At 43.1% G+C, this 23409-nt stretch overlaps 4 protein-coding genes across 7 annotated transcripts in view; 2 read left to right on the forward strand and 2 right to left on the reverse strand.

Annotated features, from left to right (window-relative positions):
• On the reverse strand, positions 1 to 7766 carry dpt (dermatopontin). Of its 3 annotated transcripts, none has more exons than XM_085927950.1 (7): positions 6269 to 7766; positions 5899 to 5943; positions 5736 to 5819; positions 1657 to 2081; positions 594 to 719; positions 309 to 416; positions 1 to 250 (listed from the first exon to the last, which is right to left on the reverse strand). In XM_085927950.1, exons 4-7 carry the CDS (start codon positions 1941 to 1943, stop codon positions 184 to 186), a joined length of 588 nt encoding a protein of 195 aa, XP_085784076.1. In that variant the 5' UTR covers positions 1944 to 2081; positions 5736 to 5819; positions 5899 to 5943; positions 6269 to 7766; the 3' UTR covers positions 1 to 183. The 3 variants fall into 3 exon arrangements, with proteins under 3 accessions (XP_085784076.1, XP_085784077.1, XP_085784078.1); XM_085927951.1 differs by lacking the exon at positions 6269 to 7766 and adding an exon at positions 6035 to 6251; XM_085927952.1 differs by lacking the exons at positions 5736 to 5819; positions 5899 to 5943; positions 6269 to 7766 and adding an exon at positions 4738 to 5122.
• atp1b1a (ATPase Na+/K+ transporting subunit beta 1a) lies at positions 6507 to 14605 on the forward strand. The gene is made up of 6 exons (XM_085927949.1): positions 6507 to 6970; positions 10439 to 10567; positions 11232 to 11387; positions 11467 to 11651; positions 11866 to 11946; positions 12319 to 14605. The coding sequence occupies exons 1-6, from the start codon at positions 6877 to 6879 to the stop codon at positions 12574 to 12576; spliced, it is 903 nt and encodes a 300-aa protein (XP_085784075.1). The 5' UTR covers positions 6507 to 6876; the 3' UTR covers positions 12577 to 14605.
• On the reverse strand, positions 14546 to 22923 carry nme7 (NME/NM23 family member 7). The gene is made up of 12 exons (XM_085927945.1): positions 22889 to 22923; positions 21698 to 21805; positions 21239 to 21405; positions 20875 to 20985; positions 20368 to 20418; positions 19785 to 19980; positions 19436 to 19541; positions 18485 to 18549; positions 18325 to 18393; positions 18142 to 18243; positions 15843 to 15950; positions 14546 to 14961 (listed from the first exon to the last, which is right to left on the reverse strand). The coding sequence occupies exons 2-12, from the start codon at positions 21698 to 21700 to the stop codon at positions 14929 to 14931; spliced, it is 1011 nt and encodes a 336-aa protein (XP_085784071.1). The 5' UTR covers positions 21701 to 21805; positions 22889 to 22923; the 3' UTR covers positions 14546 to 14928.
• The window catches only part of LOC147047491 (uncharacterized), a 2619-nt gene continuing 1780 nt past the window's right edge, over positions 22571 to 23409 (forward strand). Inside the window, exon 1 of one of the 2 annotated variants that reach the window (XM_085927946.1) lies at positions 22571 to 23243. In XM_085927946.1, coding sequence (XP_085784072.1) covers positions 23145 to 23243 — 99 coding nt within the window. In that variant the 5' untranslated portion in view covers positions 22571 to 23144. The remainder of the gene's footprint in view (positions 23244 to 23409) is intronic. The other variant, XM_085927948.1, reaches the window with a different exon arrangement.

The raw sequence follows: 23409 nt of genomic DNA on the forward strand, positions 1-23409 counted from the left end.
GAAAGGAAATCTATGACACTTTTAATCGTGAGGTTACAGAACAATAGTTTCTACAGCTTCTTGGAACTGAGCACTTTTGTTGTTTAAATGTTTTTTTACGTGGATTTTGCATGCTAGTAAATTATACGAGGCCCGCGGAACGTAACCACATGGTTGTAATTACGACACCTTCCTTGGATGCGTCTATAAATTCTCAAATTCGCAGTCGAAGTCGGTCATCCTGCACAAGATGTACTTCCACTGGCGATCCCTGCGGGGAAACAACGTTGTGAGTCCGGCAGCACAAGGAGAGGTTGAGAGAAACAGACCTTAGCACTCCGCTGAAGGTGGTTTCAGCTCCTCGGATGAAGTAACCGTAGCTAGGAATCACTAGCTCGCCCTCCTCTTGGTGGTATTCGGGAATGTCATTGGTCTTCCTGTGATAAAAAGCCACACAAAATTCAATTCTGGAGATGATTAAATATGCATTTTTTCACTTTCAAGCAAATGAAAGGAAAACTCAAAACAATAACTTACTCGAACTTGAGTTTTCCCCCACAAAAAAAAAAAAAAAACCCACATAGAAATATTTAACTAACTATCCGGAAACATACATGCAGTCGTATGGACATCGACGTTTGTAGTAGCAGCAATAGAATTGCCATTCTCGGTCCAAGACGCTCGGAAAGTATTTACTCTGCACGCCTGCCACCAAGCCGTTACGGGTGCACTTCGAAGTCCTGAAAAGAGAAAAAATATATATACGATCATAATTATTATTCCACACACATGGAATGCATACGTATAAATATATCGAGTTTGTCTACATGTGTTGCTGCACCATTTGTGTTCAAATATCTTGTGTCATAACACAGCAACTTTGATGAAGCATTATGCTTTACGTCTTTGCGCTAAGATAACGGTAACACAATGCGTGTGGTCGGTTAAAACACAGAACAAGTCATGTAATTCTGATTCTTTTCATATGGGTGCAACCCGTTCAGGGAATGTTAAGGTTCAAGGGGAGTGCTGGTGTTGGGCATGTGTAGACAATTGTCATGGCAACATTAGCCCCCCCTCCGGCGTTCATTCAAATAAGACTTGAAGTATGTTAGTGTCGAGTAAACGTGGTACTTAATGGAGTGTTTGCCTTTGAATCAAGTCACCTGGGAGGCAGTAAATCTCAAGTTTAACTTTACGACGCTTCTTTGTGGCCCATCGGAGCGGTTTGGCTGGATGCTTCGTTCACTGTTGTTGCGCAACCGCTGACGTTTCACACGAGATGTCCGGAGATGACTTTTTAACTTTTATTCTGACTTCCATCACTTTCTTTTTTTTTTTGTCTCTGAGACATATTTGATTTTATATATATTTAGTGTTCTTACATCGAGATATTTTGCTCATATGTGTCTTGGCTCAAGAAAGCCTTGGGAATTTGTTGAAGACTGTTGCAGGACAGCTGCTCGTATGTGGCTCATAAAATATTTCAAAAAAGCCAGTGAAATGCTTCCCCGCAAATAAAAGACACGTGACTCTATGAGAATGACAATTTTGCGAGACGAAAAAGTACATAAAGTTTTAATTTTACTAGGAAAAAGTCATAATCTCAAAAACAGACAAAATCACTTTATCTGACAATTTTTTTGACCATCATGGTCTACGATGAAGGTCACCTACCATTCCAGGCCGGCACGGTTGATGTCGTCCCACCAGCAGTCGCTGGGGTGTCCCAGCCCCTCGGGCGTGGGCTGGCACTCAAAGGACCAGAGGCGGTCGGAACCGTCGGCAGCGCTGAAGTAACTCCTGATGGCCACCAGGGCTTCGCCATGGGGGCACTGGAAGTTAAAACCTTGACGGTAGCCGTTGACCCAGCCCATGTCCTGGTGATCATGCAACTGAGACTCAGACTGAGCCCGGACCGAGACCACCAGGGACCAAGCCAGCACCACCAGAACCGGATTCATGTCGACGGGTGAAGACTTGTGGCGCTCTCCCTCGCAAAGGTCCGCTTATAAAGGCTCCAGATGTTTGGCATCCAAATGAGCTGCCGAGGGCCACCGTCCAGGAGACGTTGGACCTCCACGGACATTTTAAGGTGGAGTCTGAGAAAAGAGAGCAGAATCTTTGTCAGTTTCTGTGTGTGCCTTAAAAGGTGGGATTTCTCATTTAGTACATGCAATTCAAATACTGACGTCATGCTTTGTTAGTCTCGCTAACACGTGCAGTCGTGCATGTGTTAGCGATCTTAGCCATGTGTTCCACGTCACTATAAACACCAAGAAAGGATGTTTTGTGGAAAAAGCGCATGTGAATTGAAAGATGCAGGACAACTGGACCACACAAGCATTTACAAAACCATTTGTTTTGAATGGGATATGATTTATCTTATTATCATATGATTCAAACCAATTATGATACGGTGCAATTAGCTTCAATTACAAGAGGATTACAATACGATTCATTCCATTTAGAATGTCATCGCATTCACTCTGAATATAATCTGATACGCTTCACTTCATTTACAATCTCATGTGATTCGCTTTCCATGCACTGTGATACGATTCCCAGTAATTACGATAAGACTCGATCCAGTTACGATATGCGTCACTCCATCACCTGTTTGTAATTGTAGCCATGTGGACCTCTTCAAATAAACACCAAGAAAGCTTGTTTTTGAAAAGGACCACACGTGGAAATGAATGTTTAGGAACAGGAGCCAAAAACTGGATATTGTAACAAACTATCAGAAACAAAAACAAAAAATGAAATACAAACCGAGTGCTTCAAAAGTTGATCGAACAGGAAATGGAATAATACCATACCAGATTCGGAAAGCCATTAGTGTATCAATACCGTGTCTCACTCTGCAAAAAGCTACTTACCTAAAATGGGAAAAAAGGGCATTTGCTGAAAACACACACACCACTAAGTGCTCTATCACTGAGCATTGACTGTTCCCTTAAGGGGGGGGGTGACAAATTTGCAAAGGAGCTCATTTTATGTACTTGGTGTCACATTTCCAATCATTCTCCTGCCACATGCTTACATAATCTTCTGTTCATGTCTGTTCTTTGCGGGATTAAATGCAGGAAATTTAAAGCAATGTACCAACCCTAAACAAATCAGACACAAAAAGTCCAAATATCACAAGTCAGTCTTCTGACCGTCTTTCCCTTTAGGACATGAGTGTCAACCAAGGACGCATTGTTTCCAAGCGTCCCTCGGTCTCCGCGGCAACCTGTCGAGCATCTCTTGTCACCTTGATTAGCCGAGGGAAAGCATCTATTTGTTCTTCGAGGGCCTCGTGAATTCCGCACCACCCCCTTATGATTATCTTCAAAGCATCCCGAAATAAAACGCTGGCCCGTGTTCCAAAATAAGAGCCCTGAACGGGAGCACAACCGGCGAGTATTTTTAGACGCTGCTGTCTATTTTAGGGGCGTCCATTGGGAGCGGGGCTTGTTGAATGTAGGGCTACAATCAATGCTGGCCTGACTTCTGAGTTTCACCAACCTCACAACTGCAAATTTATCCAATATTTTGGCTTTTTAAAAGTACTACAAAATTGTATTCATCGATTTTGGCTTGGACCATTTTCTAAATACGATCGTCCAGACATGGCTAGGTGTTATGTTTACTTATTGTAATTCTTTATTGGCCCGTAAACTGCGACGATTACTGTGATAAGCGTGATAACAAAACACAGTCATAAATGTAATCGTATTTTACAACCCGAGGAGCCCTGGTCCATGCTTGCAATTGTTTTTCTTTAACCTTTACATGCTGCTCGGTTTCCTTGCAGACACTCTGATCCGGGGTCAAGAAAATAAGTATAAATCAAATTACGAACAACATTATCTTTTCGAAAATCTATAAAAAGCCCTTCGGACATGAATAAATAAATGATTGTTCCTTAATCAATGCTTCAGAGACACGGGAAAACTGCGTGACTGGCTGGTAGCAGTATAATTCAATATGACAACTGTTTACATGACAAAGATGTACGACTTCCGTTGACAGATACAAACCGCTACGATTACGAACGGCAACAGAGTCGAAGACAGAAAACGAAAACAATCTATGGTATGTGGCGTTGCGCTAGCGTGTCAAAAGGTCGCCCAGTATGATTCTATTTCCCTTCTCATCAGACTTTTGCCGCTTAATTGGGTTTCACTAATGTAATTAAGAGCTCGACCAAAAGGCCAACATAATAACCTTGACATATCACAGTGCTCCGGGCAACCATTAGCGGAAAAAAAACAAACGCCGGTGGTTGTTCGGAAGGAGGACGCGTGTCTCAGATAAGATGAAAAGGCCTTGGAGGAAAAATAAGTGTCACTCTAATTGTTGTGAGCACGTTTATTAGCGCGCACTTGGCATGTTGATCATTAGCTTGTTAGCATTGGGGTGAACTGGTGCGCAGACGTGTTGGAACAGCTTCAAGCTAACCGTAAAGCTCAGGTTACTGCAAATTCAAATTTTGTAATTCAAATGAGTGCAGAGGTGTGTGAAGGCAATTTGCAACCAGTTCGGCATATGCCGCCTGAAGAAAAAAAAAAAAACTGTAAGGCGCTTGGTGAAATAATTTGGCACACAGCATGGTGTCTTGAGTTGAATTTTGATGTCTTCAAAGGGCGCGTACTTTGACTTTATTGGCATCGGCAAAGTTTGAAGAGTTTGACTTTCATTTTGTTTATATAAGGTGTCTTCAAAGATATGAGTAGTTTGATTTAAATTTAATTTTGTCTGTCTACATACCTCAAAGACTGAGTAGTTTTACTTTATACACCGCCTGTCCATTGAGTAAAGCTTTTCATAATGGCAACTTGCCTGTGAGGAAAAAAATTGTTTTGCAATTACAACTTTGTGGAGGAGTCCATCTTTGACCCCCACCCACTCCCGGGGGCCGCCCGCACAGGCATACGATTGTTGACAGGTTAGAGTCGGGCTGGCTCCTCACATACCAGATTTCTTCCACAGGCCATCTCAGAATGCCGCACCTCGTGGTAATCTTGGCTAAGCTTTCATCTGTGCAAACACGGGGGGCCTGCTGTGCTATGGCCGCATAAAAAAATCAATAGTGTCGCTGGCGGACTGCATTACATTGTTTGCTTTTTGGATGGAGTCAAAACAGACCCCAGGGATCGCCATTAACGCAGACGTTATGCCTCCCCCCCTCATCTTAACTGTACTACAAGTGTAATAAAGTGTAATAACACACTTTGACTTTTGACTTTATGACCATAAACTGTCATATGGAGGTGCTGTCATTCGGCCATTTTGTAAAATATATAAAAATATGGTGTTAGTGAACTCAACTCACTTTACAAGAGAGAACAGGTGTTAAAAAAATTGTTCACTATATTGCAAAATATAACTTTACCCATGCAGATACGTACAGAGCATGGCAGCTACATGTCAGAGCAGCTAAGGCTGTAAGCTAATCAGGTCATAAATCAGACCTCCCCCTGTTGCTCCCGTCTCTGTGCTCATTATAAATCTGATTTGAAGAGATTGGAGCGTAATTTTCAATTGTTCGGTAGCCAAATCCCGGCTCAATATTCCACACGCACATATGCGCGCGCACACACACATTAGAGGTGGAAACTTACTGCCTAGCGGGCACAAAGGCTGTGAATGGAATTTGTAGCAAGCCTGAGGTTTAACTGTTAAAATGAAAAAGACTACACTAATTCCATCATAAAGACTCACTAGAGAGGTCAAACAAAAGTGAGAATAAATTCCGCAACACGCACCTTCATCCCGAGCTCCAACAACATTCCAAATTGGTTCGTTGTTTAGGCTCCATGCCATGTCCCACCATCAAGTTTTGATTTTATCTGGCACACAAACAAATGAAAACATTAGTCTGTTACGAATAAAAAATGGAGCAGAAAAACACAAGAAAATGACAATTACCTGTTGTTTGTTCTGACTAGAGGATAATGCTTTTCTTCTCCAAACCTGCGGTTGGTAGTAATGAGCATGAGAAGGTGTAATAACAAATGATTAATCTCCACAAATGAGTACTACATTGCACGTTTTCAGCAATTACCTTCAAACACATATGTCTTTAGAGAACAAATCTTTCCCAGATTTTTATGATATAAACTGGTAAGAAGGTAAGGAGCTAGTAAGAAGGCAAGGTTATTTTTAGTGTGCCTATGACAATACCTGCCCGGCCCAGCCACCATTTTGCTTTTAAGTACCCCAATAGATTTACTTTTATTTATTGTGTTGAAAGAATCGTCTTAGAATTCAAGTCAATCAAATGAGTGGCGTCACCTACCGTCACGACGTTTGATGGGGAAGGCGGGACGTGTGGTGGGAGGGGGGGGGGGTACGGTTGCTATGGCACCTGGCTCATTTTGTCTTTTACAGCTCTTGGCAACTGAGCGACATTTTTTTTCTCTCCGATTTGAAACCCCCACCCGCCTCTTCTTCGACACTGCCTTTATCATGACGTCATAGAGCAGCACGCCACTCTGATTGGTTCGTTCGCTGCCCCTTTCTGACCCTCTCCTCTCTCTTGCTGTGTAACTTATTGCGGGAGTTTGCGGGCGGAGTCGCGCACGGTGAGAGAGAGAGCGAGAGAGAGAGAGAGAGCGAGAGAGAGAGAGAGTGCGAGAGAGAGAGCGAGAGAGAGAGAGAGCGAGAGAGAACGCAAAAGAGATAGAGATAGAGAGAGGAAAAAGGGGGCAAAGGAAGAGGGAGAGAGAGCGGGGTGAGGGAGAGATTCAAGCGGCGCTGCGGGCTTCAAAAGTGTCCTTTTCTTGCTTCCGGTGAGGCGCAGCAGTCGTTTCCTCCGCAATATACTCTCGAGTGATCGTGGGTTACCTATTATAGAAGACAAAAAGTTGGAGCTACCCGGTGCGTGCGTGGGGGGACTTCTATAACATGTCGGGGAATAAGGACACCGACGGCGGCTGGAGGAGCTTTCTGTGGAATTCCGAGAAGAAGGAGTTTCTAGGAAGAACCGGCGGCAGTTGGTGTAAGTCATCAATATTTTTTTTTAACTGTTGAATGTCACGACGCAAGATCGTTTTTTTTTTTTCCTTTGCCACCTTCCTCCATTTTCTAGCGACAGAAAGGTTGCTTGCTTGGTAAAGCAGCACCTGTTCGAGCTCTCTGAAGCTGACAAGGCAGCGTCGTGACTTGTCGGAGTTTTTTTCTTTTTTTTTTTTCCCTTGCGCCGTCATTTTGATTTGGGGAAATCGACGGCGCCGCGAAAATTGACAGCTTGAATTCACGCGAAAAGAGAACAAAACGGGGGGGAGAGAACTTGAGGGCAAACGACTCTTAAGTGTTAAATGAAATGACCAGAATCGATCAGTTAACGGAATCAATCATTTGAGCTAAAAAAAAAAAAAAAAATCTCTTTATGACGACAAACTAGTTTACTACGAAGGCCTGACGAAAAGGAAATCTGACGCGTAATAAAATAAAGGCTTCGTCGATCGTACTTGTTGTGTGTGGGGGTTCGTTTAAAAAAAAAAAGGTCACCCCTGAAGGACAAGCCTGTGCCGGGCAACGACTTTCTCTCGTAGGGAAAGTTGTGATCGGCGGTTACCCTACAATCACACTTCTCCAGCATCCAGACGACAAGCTAGTACAATATCGAATGATTATTAAATATATATAAGGAGGATCTGATTGAATGTTTCCCACCCCTCAAAAGAACCTAAAAATGACCACTTTTTCCATGGTGAATAGTTAGCATTCCGGTCAGTGTTTGCCTCATCAAGCTTGACGTGGTTGACTAATAAACACGTGATGTGGATCCACCCCCTCCCCTTTTACAAAAGCCCCCTGAATTGCATGTTAATCACATTTGAATGCGTCGATTCCGGTACTGTCGAACTGATCACGACTCACATGTCTCAAGCCCCCCCCCCCCAGTCACACTCAGTTTTCCTCCTCCCCTGCCGTCGAACACATTATTTTCCTAAAAGAGGAAATTGGACTTTTGTCGCGTATTCATCCGAAAAAACGAACCCAAGTCCCCCCCCCTACCAGCTAATGAATGAGGCAACCATTTCTGGCTGTCACCGAAAGGCGTCTCTTTGTCGCCAAAATGTTCGAAAGCAACAGGTTAGACATTGAACGCACCGCGGAAAGAGCTCGACGAAACGAAAACGCCTCCGAATTGAATTGGTGGTATTAATCATACTTTTCGATGGTGATTTTAAAAGATTGACGCGACTTCAAAGTGGTCAGAGTGTCCGTGAACGTACCACAGAGAGGGCAAGGCTATGAAAAGGGGAGGGGGGGGGGGGGGCGCAGCGTGAATGTGGTGATGGTTTGTTCACCACAAGCTCCTGCTGCAGTGTGTTGGGGGATGGGGCTCTTTCCATTGACTTGTTTCAGGTTGTTGTGCCTGCTAGATAAACACTGACTATCCCCAGCCACATGCGTGCGTGTGTGTGTGTGATCGTGTGTGTGTGATCGTGTGTGTTCGTGTTCATCTGCCTTGGGGCGACGCCCATGTCAAAATCGAGTATGGCATTGAAATTTTGCTTAAGTTCTGCATCCGAATGATAATGATTTTCTTCCTCAGGGAAAGTGAATCGCTGCAGAGACCGGCATTTGAACACCAATTTATCAAAGGCATATTTTCATAATGTGGGAGTTTGGTAACTTTAGTTGTGGGGAGTGTCTACACAAGTCAGACTTATTATCTTGAGCTGCACACATGCAACCGTGTGCCGTTGATAATTTTCTTGCGTGTACAACCTACGTTTAAGAAAAGGTTTTGACGTTTGGCCGCTAGCATATCTTTAAAGGTTTGCTTTTGTGATCCAAAAATGAGATGATCCGGTACTTGACTAAAACAGCTCGAGCAGACTGCTTAAGGAGGGACGGACGGCTATTTCGCACCAAGAAAATAATAGTAGGACAAGCCGCAGTATACGACCGGACAAACGGAAATTCCGACATGCCAGACTTTCCGCATCGCATGTCTACCGAGTCAAAATGGAGTCAAATTCGTGTATGCGGTAGTTATCGTAGTTATTACACGTTTATTGTAACTGTAGTTTAAAGCATAACGACGTGCCCAACTATTTGGATGACAATAATAAACTTGACTGTCGCTATTTCTGTCACACCTCATTCTTACCGCTCATTTGCATCACAAATGACTCGTAAAACATAAAGTGAAACGTTGAGATGCTTAAAAAAGAAAAGTCAAAAGTGAATCTGATAGGAAGTGTGACAGCAAGAAAGCTAGCGACTAAGCTAGCTATGGTTTCCAGTGCTGAACGTGGGCACAACTCAAAATGGACGCTGCACTCGGAAGGCCGGTAACGCTACGATGAATTGAAACTTCCCTGGTTTAACATTAGACCAGCCGAGGCAGCGTCTGACGTGGCCCCGGGGGGCTGTCGGCTGAAGCTACGTTTGACCCGTCAAACGGGTTCCCAGGGGTCTCGCTTGTAACTGGCAACAGAGGGACGGACGCCTTGGGAATGCCGCCGTGACTACGGGAAACCGACACGAGCTTCTATTCGTGTACGTGATAGATGGTGTTTTGAATGAATGAGGGCTAGCTAGCAATTAGCATCACTTGAACAGGATACTAGCAAAATGAACATATATGGCTTGATAGATCGTAATTAAGCAAAACTTTATATTATGTAATTACACTTTTATGACAACATTTTCAATTGAATTCAACGTCTGTTCATTCATCGTCCAACACTGTACAGCCACATTACATTACACGGACACTCGTTTTACTTTCCAGCGAGGCCACAACTGAGCCAGTTCCGGAGTCCAATTTCAAACTCGCTTAAAACAGCTGCTTCAATCCCAACCGGACCACTTTTCAATCTCAGGCATGAGGCCTTGGCGTTATTTTTCGCATCTCGCTAAGATGCGCTCAGTTTCTTGTTAATGTTCAAACTGTTGTTGTTTCTCTGCCAAACCTGTTGTGGCGGTGGCGGCAGGCTACACGACGGGGGGAGGGGGAAAATGGCCGGTGACTTCTCCTGTACTGTGCTTCCCTAAATGGCTCCCCTCTCTCGCAACCGGAGAGGAGTGGAAAATGAGGCGCTCTCACAATAGTTCTCTCACAAAGCTTCCGCCACGAGACGAGAAAGGGATCCTTTGTGGTTGTAGTTCATCATAAAGCCGTCAATTACATGCAAAGGACTGGTCGTCCTCTCCCGAGAACGCTCCTATCACGTTTTTTTCCTTGAATCAAAACATAATGATTGCCGTTGCTCTATCTGATTTTTTAAGATCGGCAACTTTAGATTATGAAAGTCATGTCTCCACGACGTTCTCTTTTGTTTTGAAGAAGCGTAAAGACCAAAGACAAGTTACCATGACTATGTTTTCATGAACCAGATCCGGCCCCCGCCCCTCGAGTTTGACACCGACGTTGTAAAGGTTTCACGTGTAACACGACGAAGAAGTAATTGAAGTTGACCGTCCTACTCTTCTCTTTTGTCCACAGTCAAAATCCTTTTGTTCTATGTTATCTTCTACGGATGCTTGGCAGCCATCTTTGTGGGGACCATTCAGGTGATGTTGCTCACCTTGAGCAAGTACAAGCCCACCTACCAGGATCGGGTGGCCCCCCCAGGTACGTACGCTGCATCTCTTAGATAACTTCCTCCATTTTGTCTACGTGGAAACCTGTCGATTGCGGCGCCCCCCTCAGGTGACAGCAAGTGTTGCAACGCGGTGCGGTGCGAGGCCTCTTTAAGCTTGTTGATTAGCGGGACAAAATGCTCTCTGTAATGCCTAAGCTTTCGGTTAGAAACGGCAGCAGCGGCAGCACATGTTTGGGCGTTATTTTTAGAGGCCATTGTGAAGCCCCCTCACGGTTTTAGTTTACCGCCCGGCGTGACTGGCGAGCTGCCGACTTTGGTTTACAGCGGTGTGACTGATAAAGGAAGTGGCAAGGATTTTTTTTTTTTTTTTCCTTCACGCTGCCACTACAAAAAAGTTTCCACTGTGAGAGGAGTCACGGGTGAAAAGGGCGGGAGACGCTCACAAGGCACACGTGTGTAAAATCGGCACAGCACTACGACTAACGTGTTTCCGCCTGATAACAAAGATGGCAGGAAGTGGAAATGCTGTCAGAGAGCACTTAAAGGAGACTCATTCAGCTTTCCCCCCCCCTTCCAGTTTCAAACAGTGCCTGGATGTCTTAAAATGTTTAGGATATCCTTTGACAAGAATTATGGCACACTTGTGTATTTTTCGCAAGTTTGGTCTCACAAGCTTTCCCCACTTTCTTACAGGTTTGTCACACACGCCACGCTCTGAAAAGTCAGAGATCTCATTCAGCATCAGGGACCCCAAGACGTACGAGAAGTACGTGGAGAGCATCAACAAGTTCCTCGAGGGCTACGACGACGATCGCCAAACCGACTTGATCAAATACGAAGATTGCGGAGGCAGGTTTTCAGCATCGACTCGCACAAAATGAAAAGGAAGCGTCGTTAACGTGTTTTAACCTTTGGCCCCGTCGCACAGACACTCCTCAGCCGTACCGCGATCGCGACAGCATTGACAGCGACAGAGGGCAACGCAAATCTTGCAGCTACAAAAGGTCCTGGCTGCAAAGCTGCTCGGGCAAGACGGACGACATGTACGGCTTCCAGCAGGGATCGCCGTGCATCATCGTCAAACTCAACAGGATTGTCAATTTCAGGCCCAAGGTGGGTAAGAGGGGGAAGAAAAAAAACAAAATGGCCAGCCATGAAAAAAATGACTCCATCAAAGGGTGGGCAACAATTTACGACTTTATGACACCGCATAGGCGAGTGTCAAATTGCAAGCGTTTTATAACACCTCTTGAGAACCCACCATTTTGGAGCAGCGTGCGGCGAATGTACCTCCTGACTGTCGGCCATTTTGTATGTGCGATTTCAGGCCCCCAATAGTGATGAGGTGCCTGTGCCTTTTCAAGCCCGAGTCAAGCCCCACGCCGTGCCTATTTTCTGCAAGAACAAGGTAAGCGGACTATTCTCCAAACGCGTGTCACTTTGAACACCAACTCGTTCAAAACAAGAGAACGTAACATTGTATATTTCAAAAAGAAAATGTCAACCAATGGCATAGAACTGAATGTCAACTTAGTGCTAGCTAGCAGTATCACACGAGACGCTAAAGCAAATTAGCTTAGCAACACGTACAAACAAGACTTTTTTTTGTTTTTCTCAACGGGAACGGCGACTATTACCAGAGCTTAGTATATGCCTCGTCTACTTGCTCTTAATCGACACCCGGTACAGCTCAATGCTGCCCCTGCTGGCACAAAACTTTTGTACTACACACACAGCACACAACTCCCGGATCATCCCGCTCTCTTTTGTGTTTTATCAGCGCGAGGAGGACGCGGACAAGATCGGCGAGATTAACTACTATGGCTTTGAAGGCAGCTTCCCGCTGCAATACTACCCGTACTACGGCCGGCAACTGCACCCCAACTACCTTCAGCCCCTGGTGGCCATCCAGTTCACCAACATAACGCTGGACCAGGAGGTGCGCATCGAGTGCAAGGTGTACGGCGGCAACATCAAGTATAGCGAGAAGGACCGCTATCAGGGACGATTCGACGTCAAGTTCAACATCAAATCGTGACCTCTTCCGGCGGTCGGTCAGTCGGCGCGCACTCTTTACCACCCCACCCCACCATTCTTTGTTTTGACAAGCAGGTCTCCCCCCCCCCCCCCCACCCCAAAAGAAAACACGTAGAGCCAACTGAGATGATAAAAGTCACATCCGCAAGAAAAAAAAAAAAAAACACCACTATAGTAGTCTTTAAATAATGACGCAATACAGCAGTGGTTCTCAACTCTTGCTACCCTACTCCAGTTTCTCCCCGGGTTTTAAGCCAAGGAAAATATTGTTAGCCTAACAGGATGATTGCCAAAGTCATTTTTGTTGTCATAACAGATTTATGAAAAGTCCTGTTGCCTACATTGAAATTTTGCAGATTTACTATGGACCTGATGACTGAGAATCTACAGATTTAAAAAAAAAAGAAATTAACAGTAAGTTAAAAATGACTTGGGCAATGATGTCATTATTAAGCTAACAAGATTTAAAAAATTTAAAAAAAGAAAAATGTCTTTGCACACCGCCATACAAAAATGTTACAAAATGTTTTGAAAAGTATGTTCTTGTTCTGCCTGTCACTTTACATCACTAGCCTAGATAGATGAACAAATTTTATTAGCGATTGATAAATCCTAACTTTTGGACCAATGTCACTTTCCCAGTGGATGGGAATCACTGCCCTCGGACACAGGTGCCAAACTTCAGGCCTACTTCTGCAGAGCCAGTCACTGAATTTTATGCACGCTATCTTTACATTTCTTGCCCAAATCCGTGCCAAAATTGCAAATTGTCCTCACGTTAAATTTTTTTTGAAATATTTAAGCATTTTGTTGTCAAACTCCTTTTTAAAAAAGAAATTGATACTATTTTTTTTTATTGCTGATTTCAAAACATTGTTTTCCAATTTGTTGTTAATATGTAATAAATACTGAGGCCATCACACATTTAAATGGTTTCAGAGTTAGAGCCCTCTAAGGGTGACCAAAATTGACTTTTTATGGATTTTTTTTTTTTTTTGCCAAAAATATGACTATGACCATGAAGATTCTTAATTTCTTTTCCTCACAAATCTGGATTTGTTTTATGAAAATAAACAAAACAAAAAATCAAGACCTTCCTGAAAAAGTATTTGTACTTGTATTTAAATATATTTTTTTTGCCAACAATTTAGATTTTTAAAATTCAAATTCTATCTTACACTGCCATACGTCAGCACCGTCTCTGCCATTTTCTACTCCCCGCCCGCCCGCCACCTCAACCCACTTTTAGGTGCTGTAACCACCAGTTGAGAATCACTGCTCTACAGGACTGTATTCCATTTGAAAAAAAAAAAAGTGCGCGCTTCATTCCCACATGGGCTTTTGGTGTCTGTCCACGGTTTTAGGGTGTGGCGTAGCAATAGCAAAGCAAATCAAATCATATTTATTCTGCTGTACATGATGATGAATTTCACTCCTTCAGAGCCGTATAGACGCATCCATACTGTCTTGAGGTAGGAAAGAAAAAAAAAAAAAAAAAAGAAGAAAATCCACTACTACTACTACTTATTACTACTGACGTGTTTGTGTCGTAAAATCTCGTCTCGTCCGCTTCTGCGTGAGTGTGTCTGCGCGTGTGCAACTAACTGAAATACTAGCGCGGTACTGGATACCATCAAGGAAGGATCCATCATTTGTACGCTTTTCATTCCCCTCCATCTGTTGTTTGTAGTTTTTTTTTTTTGTAGTTCCTAGCAGTCCTATACTGTTGAATGTTTTAGCCATGTTCATGGTGCAAGAATTTTATATTTATGCAGTTGTACATTTTATTTCTCTTTCTCTCAGAAAATGTCATGTTTTGAATCTGATACCAAAGTAGTCGCTGGTTGGAAAAAAAAAAAAAAATTTCAAAAGAGTATCAATGCAGTATCCCGTTATATGTTGAGAAAATAAAAAAAATAAAAACTTGAAAAAAAAATTGGAAAAAAAAAATGAAGAAACTCAAAACACTGTCAGGAGTCTTCTGGTCACTTTATTTAATCTGGCTGAAACAATAAACAACAACAAATTCATGTTTGTCTGATTTTTTTTTTTCCCACAACTGTACAAGACCTTGTGAAAGCTCAATTTTAGCGATTAGATTGAGCGAAATAATAAAGTAGACTAACAAAGCCTTCATTGGAAAAAATAGCAGTTACTCTGGAACAAGTTATGCTCTAAAATTGATTCTCAAAATATTCTATGCAATTCACATCACATCTTTTGTTAATTCGCTGTGATTATAAAGGTGCTAACTATTTGGTCAGGTCTCAAATGATGACAATAATCCACATAGTCAGGAGTCTTCTGGTCACAAGTTTATCTAGGATAAAGTCTTGATGTGTGGTGATTGTGATCAACTATCCAAGATCTTGAAGAAGTACTGCACCTGAGGAGCACAAAATGGCCACTCCGTCAGGTTCAAGTGGCAAATGGTTAACAAAGAGGCATTATGTTGCCCCCGCCCTCCCGCTCCACACGCACACAACCACCAGCACCTCACCCCTTCTGCTACTAAACAAAAGCTTTTGTTTCAAATTGCATCGTCATTCTTGTTCCCGTCACACAGTAAGAGATCTGAGGCGGGCGGGATCGCGGTTCACGCTGTGGTCATGAGACCAAAGTCGGGTGGGTGGTTGGGAAGGGGGGGGGGGGGGAGTATAACAGCCCCTTTCACACTGTAAAAGGCAGCATTTTTTTCAGGTTGTCGCTATAGATGGCACTGACAGGAAAGGGTTAGCAATCATCTTTTGAAATACTGTAGCATCATTTCTCTAGAATATCACACCCTTAAAAAAATGGATCTTCAAAAGCTGACTTTTCTTTCCCAAGAACGTTTTATAAGCATCTTGGGGAAAAAAAACGGAAGTATTAACCGCATTGCTAGCTTCCTCTCTATTATCTATTTACGCCTCAATTTTTTTTTGTATAAAGAGAACTTCACTTACCTCGCTGGTATTGGGCTGTCGCCGTTTCCAGGTGTGCCAGAGGAAGTGATGTCACAAAACCGAAGCGCGGCAAAATTTCCTGGATTCGCGCCGACGGCAGCTCGCACGTTTTACGTTTCTCGAATGTCGCTCAAATTTTTAAGTCTCAAATCATTTTTTTCTCAAAAATGACTCTTTCAAATACCGTTTTGTTTCGTTTTTCCCCTTCAAAAATATTCAACCTCTTCCTTTTACGTTGAAAAATAGACCAAGACCTTTTTTTTGTCCAAAATATGAACTTCACATGGGCTCTCGCTTGCCCCTTGAGATGCGGCACACCTACCTCCAGGACGGCGTCTTCAGGAAGATCTGTGCAATGGACGGCGTTCTTGACTTTGTCCTTGCCGTAAATGGCTCGCAGGGTGGACGGACGGAGGTGGCGAGCAATGGCCTGTGAAAGGACCAAAGGGAATAATAAGATTCACATCAGGAAGTACTCTCCGGCTACATCCTGGAACTGAAATATTGGACTCTCACTGGACATTTGAGTAGGGACACCTGGACATAAATATTTCCTAAGTGAGGACTGCTGTCTTTGTGTTAGACCCAAAATGGCAGCATCCCGCCCGCCACTGTCCTTCCTTGAAGGTCACCACGCCTTGCCGCCAGGAAATTAAACCCGCCCATTGGGTTTCCACACACACACACACACACACACACACACACACACACACACACACACACACACACACACACACACACACACACACACACACACACACACACACACACACACACAAAGACGAATGCTAACTCTATGGAGTGAATGGCGGAAAGAAAGCGGCACATAAGAAAAGTCGGTTTCTATTTGTAAATGGGAGGAAGTCGTCACGTGAACACAATTCCTGACGACATTCATTTTCAAATTCACACTTTGGTTCACGCTAAATATTCAAACTGTGCCTAAATATGTCCCAGCTCATGTTCCAGGATATATTTTTTTTCCTGAAACCTTGAAACAGGTTGTTTGTTTCTACTATTAATCAAATTTCCAAAGTATTACCGCGTGTGACAATGTGACAGAGCGTACGTGTGTTTGTGTAGTTAAGGAGCTGCTGGTGCGTGATATGAAAGCTAATGGTTAGAACGCCGAGCGCTGTTGCCATGGCGACGCGGGGCAATGAGCTTGTCAGTGGGAATGTGACTCAGCACTGATTTTAATTTAAAAAAAAAACAAATCAGCTCAGCAAATTAATTACACTTGTTCTTAACATGTTTTAAAACTTAAATAATTAGAAAAACCATTGGATATAATCGTAAAATATAATACCATTTTTGTTCCTAATTATAATAACTAGATAACATTTCATTGGAAATTAATTTCTAATGAAATTTGAATTAAAATGGAATGAGTATTTTTTTAAACGTAGTTTTAAAGACATAACTTTAAAAAAAATAAAAAAATAATTTCTTTTGTTAAAAGTAAAATAGCGACTACATAAAAATAAAAAAAAAAGCAATTTGGTGTGATTAAATAATTCAGATGTATTGTATTTCTTTTTTCATGTTCACCTTGTGGTTAATATGCAGAGCAGTGTGCAGCAAAAAAAAAAGGTTAATTAATTGGCTAATGATTCCTAGACAGGTCACAGGCGCAAACATCCTGCTTGGCTCCGCTTGCCAAACTAATGAGGTTGGCTCGATACCGAGCTAGACGTAGGACGCGATGTTCGGGGTAGGGGGGGGACGAGACACACGAGGCCCCGACTGTGGTGCGAAGGTCACCGTATGTGGCTGATGGCCAGAATGGACTATTGACAAATAGATCCACAACGCATGAGTGGATGACTGTCAGTGCTAATAATAAAAGGTGCCACTCCTCTTTATCAATCAGGCGCTCTACTCATTTATGACGCATTTGGGATGTGCGTGTGCGAGTGTGTACGTGTCGTCAGATGCCTGGAAGTTACGCAACAGCGTGCAACGTTGGACTACAATAGCGTTTCTATTTCCGAAAAAGGCGGAGCGTCATCAGTTATGCTGCTGAAAGTTTACCCGTAAAGCAAAAACATGTGTCGCCGCCTCGGAAAGCCGCTAAGCAGATGGGCTGAAATAAAAGAACTATAAATGACTAAAGCTGAAGTTAATGAATATAAAATGAAATTTAAAATAATCAATTGACAGATATACAAATTTAAAATCAATACAAATAGAGCTATAGAGACAAAATAGACAACTAAATGCAATAAAAAATAAAACTATACATGAACAACATCATTGAAAATAGATAAATCACTAATATAAAATAGTCAATAAATCTAACTTGAGAAAACAAAAGTAATCATTATAGAAAATAAAAAAATAAAACAAGAAGAATCAACAAACTAATCAACAAAAGCAAATCATCTTGTTGGGTGGGTCAGAAGTTCAAAATTGTCTCACACATGACCTCTAACAGCGTCACTCACTTGGTGACATCATCATGGGAATGTGTCACTGATACATACGCATTAGGGAGGCAATGGCAACTTAGCCATTTGTAAAGGTGCAATTTACTCCCCTGTAGATTCTTCAAATAACGTACGAGGCACGACTTTGTGGTAAAATGAAGGTAGGTGCTGCTCTTTTGGTTAGCAACTCACCGGATCGGCAGGACCGCAGAAGTCACGAAAGGTCTTGGCTACGTCGGCGCCGTGGAGCTCTAGCACCAAGCAGGGTCCCAAAGACAGCTCAGACACCATGTCCTGCGGGGTTTACGAGAATGAACGACACGTACGCGTACCCCGATGTCACCGATTACTCTGGAATGTCCGTGTCGTACTCACTATGTATTCCGCCACGACGCCTTTGTAAACTTCGTAGAACTCCTCGGCGTTGGCTCGGTCCACTTTGAACTGGGAGTGAATATTAAAAGAACTATGAGTCGTAGCTTTGGGAGTAGTTGTCGTCGAAGGAGGTGTGCGGTGGTAGTCGTGAAATGTTCACCATTTGCAGAGCTGAGATGTGGAAGCCAGCCGCAGCGATGGCGTTGATGATCTTGCCGGCCAGCCCTGCCGACAAAATTCAAAATGTATTCATATCAGACGGGATGAGCATGTGTGTTTCTTACGGGGCTGACTTTTCACATGCTCTCATAAGAGTCAGGCAGAGGCAAAATCGGAAAACGTGACAGATTGCGAGAGAAAGACGACGAAGGTCACACAGGAGGACGGTGATAACACGTTTGCCAATTTGGCTCAGTCTGTTTGTTTGGCTCGTGTGTCCCCCCCCCCTCTCTTAAAAAAAACAGCTGCTCCTGTTGCTAGGCAACCCGCTACTACTTGTGGGTGCCTGGCAACAGAAGCTTCTTCTATTCCAGTCATGTCTGCACGGCGCATTTGCTAGCGCGTGACGACCGACGGGGGCGGGGTGGGGGGGAACTCGGCCGCCATGACGCTGCGGACTCGTCTGGAATGAGACTGTGCGGCTGGAATAGTGATTCTGACAAGATGGATGCCAGTCAGAGAACCAATTTGAGCAAATCATCCGCAGCGTCGCCCCCGAGTCGATGAAATCCACTCAATAAACCATTTTGTCATTTCGGGAGATGAACTTTGAAAGTATAACATGCGGAACATTCCGCTCAGAGTGGCAGTTGAGCATTCATTGCCGGTTGCTCAATCGTGGCCGGCATCAGAGATTCGTTCTGAGGCTTATCTTACATAAACCGAACGTTGACAAGTCTCGACACGAGACGCAAACTCCCTCGACAACTTTCACGCTGGTGTGGCTCCAGGCTATTAGAAATCTTATATCCAAAACATTTCATAAGCCGCCGGTCCGCATCCGAGGATTTCGGTGTGCTGAGTGGGTCACAAAAGTAAAACCCAACCAGCAATCCCACGCAAATAGGATTGAAATATTTAAATATGACTTCATTGATTCTTCATCGCTTACCTTGTGAGACGGCGTGTGGCTTGATAATGCAACACGTGCACTCGGAATATTGCGCCGTATTGACGGGCCCGTGACAGATGGTGGTCGGGAAGAAGAACTCCAGCTCCTGCGCCACGTGAACAGAATGCTACATTAGAACATGGCGCCTACTTGCCGGGCGCCAAGACTGATGAAGAGAGAATAGCGGGGGGACATAAAGACGAGTGGGAACATGAAGATTTATGAGGGATGACACTGACATGGGATAGAGGGCATAAAACCCGCTAGGACATTTGAAATTGGTGTTGCCGTTATAACTAATGGGGACATGCGCGGTACAAAGACTGGAAAGGAGGTGAGAGCAGTTTACTCTGGCTGCAGCGGTGAGGGAGTCGGAGCTGTGAGCCATATCGCTTCCAAGGTGCCCTCGGGCGCTCTGTGGCGTCTCCTTGTGTGGCGCCGCCACATCCGAAGCTCCCAGGAGGTTCTTCCAGACAGACACGGCCTCATCTCCAACCAGCTCCAAGGCTATCAGGGGACCAGACGAAAGCTGCTGCACTAAGGAACTAGAGGAGCCAGACATGTTTACAAATATTTACTGCATGTAAATATATCATCTCTTTCGAATGTGTATTTTATATTTAATGCATAGCAATGACGTTAATTGCAATACAATGTTTGACCCTTTCGTGCGCCTATTGGTCTGTTGTGAGTCTGCTTAGTAACAACTGCATGATCCGTTTTGATTGGCCTATAGGGCAGTTGTGACTTGGTCCTATTTTTTTTCTGCCTAGTAACAATTGTATCATCTCCTCTCATTGGCGAGCTGTGAAATTATTTTAATTACCTAGAAACCAAGACATTGATTCATTTCATTGGCCTATTAACGTTTTGCCGTCGGCCGTCAAGTAATATCACGAATCGCGTCACCCGCTGTCAACATTTACACTCACTTGAAGGAGGACTTTGTCTGATGCTCCACATAAAAGTCTGCAGCTTGGGTCCTGTAATGAAAATATACGGTGTAAAAAGCATAAAAGGCGATGGTGCTACGCTAGAACGCAAGGCAAGTTTATTGTTTGTGTAAGGAAATGAATGAGGCGAGCTGAACAAGTGAAATAAATAAAACGTAGTGGGCCTCTCGGGGAATGAGAACTACATCAATATTTCCTACTATAAAAGTGTGTAAAGGGCTGATTAACTGGCAATTCATTCAGTATGTTCCTGTTAATGTATGCAACTCGTCTCTTACCATGCCCAACATCTGGATCTTGGCCTGTTTTACAACTGGTTTTCCTCACCCCCCCCCCTTTTGATTTCTATTGTTCTTTATTAAAAGCGTGCAATACATTTTTCTTTTTTTTGTATTTAAACTATTTCAATGGGGAGATCTTGGAGACGGAATAAATGAAACTCCAAGGTACCACTGTACTGTAGAAATGCTTCCTACATTGAATTACCATGTCAAGTGCGTCATCTTGGCGTTGGTGACCATCAGGTTGGTCTGGGCGACCATTTCCAGCACGTCTCCGATCTTGCTGACGCCGTCCGGCTTAAGCATCGCGAGGGTCCTGTATACGACATTGCGTCATTTTATTACAATTTTTATGAGCACAAAATCCTCTCATGTGATTTAAGATTAAGAGATGCGTCGTAAATGTGAAACAGGATTAGATTTGCTTCCAGAATAGCACTTGAAAAATGACACAAGTCATTATTTGACCTAGTCAAGCACGATTATTCTGATCTGACGCCGCGCTCATATCTAAGAAGCTCCTAAAAATAAACCGGAGGCAGCTTTTGTTGACGAGGTGAGGTCGTTACCGTTCTTTTTTGCTTCCCAGCTTGTTGGCCGTGTATTGGTCGGCATAGTCAATGATGTTGAGCTGCCGCGAAAAGACGTTGACCCGGTTGCCCACAAACAAATCCCTCTGGTGCAGGTCTTCATATTTGGTCCGCCTCAGAAAGACGCGCTGGTTTTTCACGTCAAACTGTCAGGAAAACACAAAAATCCATTCACGTGGATTAATGGAGATAACCAGCAACTTCATTTGTGTTGCTAATGAGGCACGGAAAGGCCTGTCTTAAAATAACACCAAAAACAGAGCTACAGGCCGTCAGCATAATAATAAACATCAACTATGTCTTCATCTGTTGAGTTCATGACCCTAGAAAATATTCAATTATGTATTTTATACCTCCATCCTTCTCATCGACGATTGCGGGCTAAAATAGTACTAAATAATGTATGTAAATGAATAAATACATGGAACAGCACTGTACCATTTCCACAGAGTGGTCATGGGGGTAGTAAAAGAGCCGGTAGCGCCGTAGGAGTGATGCCGTCGGGTCGTACCAATCGGTCAGGAAAGCAAAGCGCTCCTTCTCCTCCTAAACAAAAAGAGACAAAAACATGAGGTGCACCAGCACTATTTAATTCAGATGAAAAAAAAAATTGTCACCCCCATGACAGCCAGGGTCTTGCTTAGCGTTTGAGAGCCCCCTGGACAATTATGGCGAAATGACGCGCCATATGGGGGAATAATTATGACCAAACTTTTTTTAAAGACAAAATTTCATGAATTTTGATAGTTTGTACACGTGTAGCTAATGGTCCAACAATCTCCATAGCAACAGAAAATGGACACAAACTGAAACAAACAAATGACTGACACATATCTCAAAAGTACTTTAACTCGCTAAACTGAAACCAAACGAACATTCATAAGAATACATTTATTCACCACAACTTGTTATATTATGAGGTAAAAATACGGCAAACCGTCAATTCACGTTAACTGTTATGCTAGCGAGTCAGCGACCGTGGATACTATGAGAGGAACACAACTGACTGCTTTCGACGATGCGTTTTTCACCCAGAGGCGACTCTAAAGCTAACAAATAGTGTGTTCGCGTTGTCTGTCTTATATCATAGATGAGTTTCACTCAACTTACCATTATTTAGGCTTGAACGAAGTGCTCAAGTCCCAAATGTTACGCTCACCAAGCACGTTATCTAGCTAGCTAGTTGTTTGTGCTCGTGGTGCATTTCAGGTCTAGTGTAAAGTTGGAGTAGAAATGAATCCCTTGATATTGAATGGTTCGTCACAAAGTTTCCAAACACATTTGACCCCAGACGTCAGTTTCAACAATATTTTGAAACTTTAAATTACAATTTGTTTTACAACGACTCAAGATGTTTTGTCCAAAAACGTCCTCGTGGGTTGAGATTTGGAGATTAAAAAACTGAAGTTAAAATCTCCGAAGATTTTGAATGCATCATTAGTTTCCATAGTAACTGTACAACAAGTTAAAAATGCATTATGGCAACAAAGAGTTCGTTTATTTATATTAAAATCATTTTTAGCCAGCCAATTTAAGATTTGTATCATGTGGATTGCCAAATACTGTTGCTCATCATAATAATATCAAATATTATATTGATCAGTAAATAGGTGAGTGAATGACTTTTACCGGGAGGTTTGTAAAGTTGGTAAAACGTTGGTAAGACGTATTTTCTGTTTGGAAATGTTTTAAGAGACAGAAGAGCTTAAAGCGACATCTAGTGGGGATTTTATGGTCGTGCGAAAGTCATCATGCTCTGGGTTGTTAAATGTTCAAGTGATTGTAAACGCAACACTTGAACCTATTGAACCCGGAAGCACAACATTGACAGAAAACAGAAACCACTTTATACATTTTTTTTTGATTCACGTAAACGTTGTTTTTCATGAATTTACGAGCTCGACTGAGAGATGACTCAAACCATGTTCTGCTCTTGGACGGCGGATTAGCAACAGAATTGGAGGCACAAGGTGCACATTTACAGGTACAATATACCAAACGTTGGATGGTAATTTACAAGTTATGACTATCTTACAATAATTGGGGAAAATAATGAAAAAAAACAATGAATTTTCTCAGTTTTTAATATTCGTGTGATCAAATTTGTGGAAAAGATTCAAAATGACAAATTTAAGATTTTTTTTTTTCAC

The sequence above is a fragment of the Syngnathus leptorhynchus genome, chromosome 13 (assembly GCF_054491065.1).
Source record: "Syngnathus leptorhynchus isolate UIUO chromosome 13, UIUO_Slep, whole genome shotgun sequence".
NCBI lineage: Eukaryota > Metazoa > Chordata > Actinopteri > Syngnathiformes > Syngnathidae > Syngnathus > Syngnathus leptorhynchus.

Bases quoted from the DNA above. Each gene is read 5' to 3' on its own strand.
- atp1b1a (XM_085927949.1), top strand. From the start codon at position 6,877: ATGTCGGGGAATAAGGACACCGACGGCGGCTGGAGGAGCTTTCTGTGG. The intron at 6,971-10,438 runs GTAAGTCATCAA...TTTTGTCCACAG, and splicing joins AAGAACCGGCGGCAGTTGGT to TCAAAATCCTTTTGTTCTAT. The intron at 10,568-11,231 runs GTACGTACGCTG...ACTTTCTTACAG, and splicing joins GGATCGGGTGGCCCCCCCAG to GTTTGTCACACACGCCACGC.
- nme7 (XM_085927945.1), bottom strand. The intron at 19,981-20,367 runs GTGAGTGTAAAT...TGGCTCCTCTAG, and splicing joins CAGACAAAGTCCTCCTTCAA to TTCCTTAGTGCAGCAGCTTT. The intron at 18,550-19,435 runs GTAAGCGATGAA...TTTTGTCGGCAG, and splicing joins GCCACACGCCGTCTCACAAG to GGCTGGCCGGCAAGATCATC.
- dpt (XM_085927950.1), bottom strand. From the start codon at position 1,943: ATGAATCCGGTTCTGGTGGTGCTGGCTTGGTCCCTGGTGGTCTCGGTC. The intron at 417-593 runs GTATGTTTCCGG...TTTTTATCACAG, and splicing joins CGATGTCCATACGACTGCAT to GAAGACCAATGACATTCCCG. The intron at 251-308 runs GTCTGTTTCTCT...GTTTCCCCGCAG, and splicing joins ACCTTCAGCGGAGTGCTAAG to GGATCGCCAGTGGAAGTACA.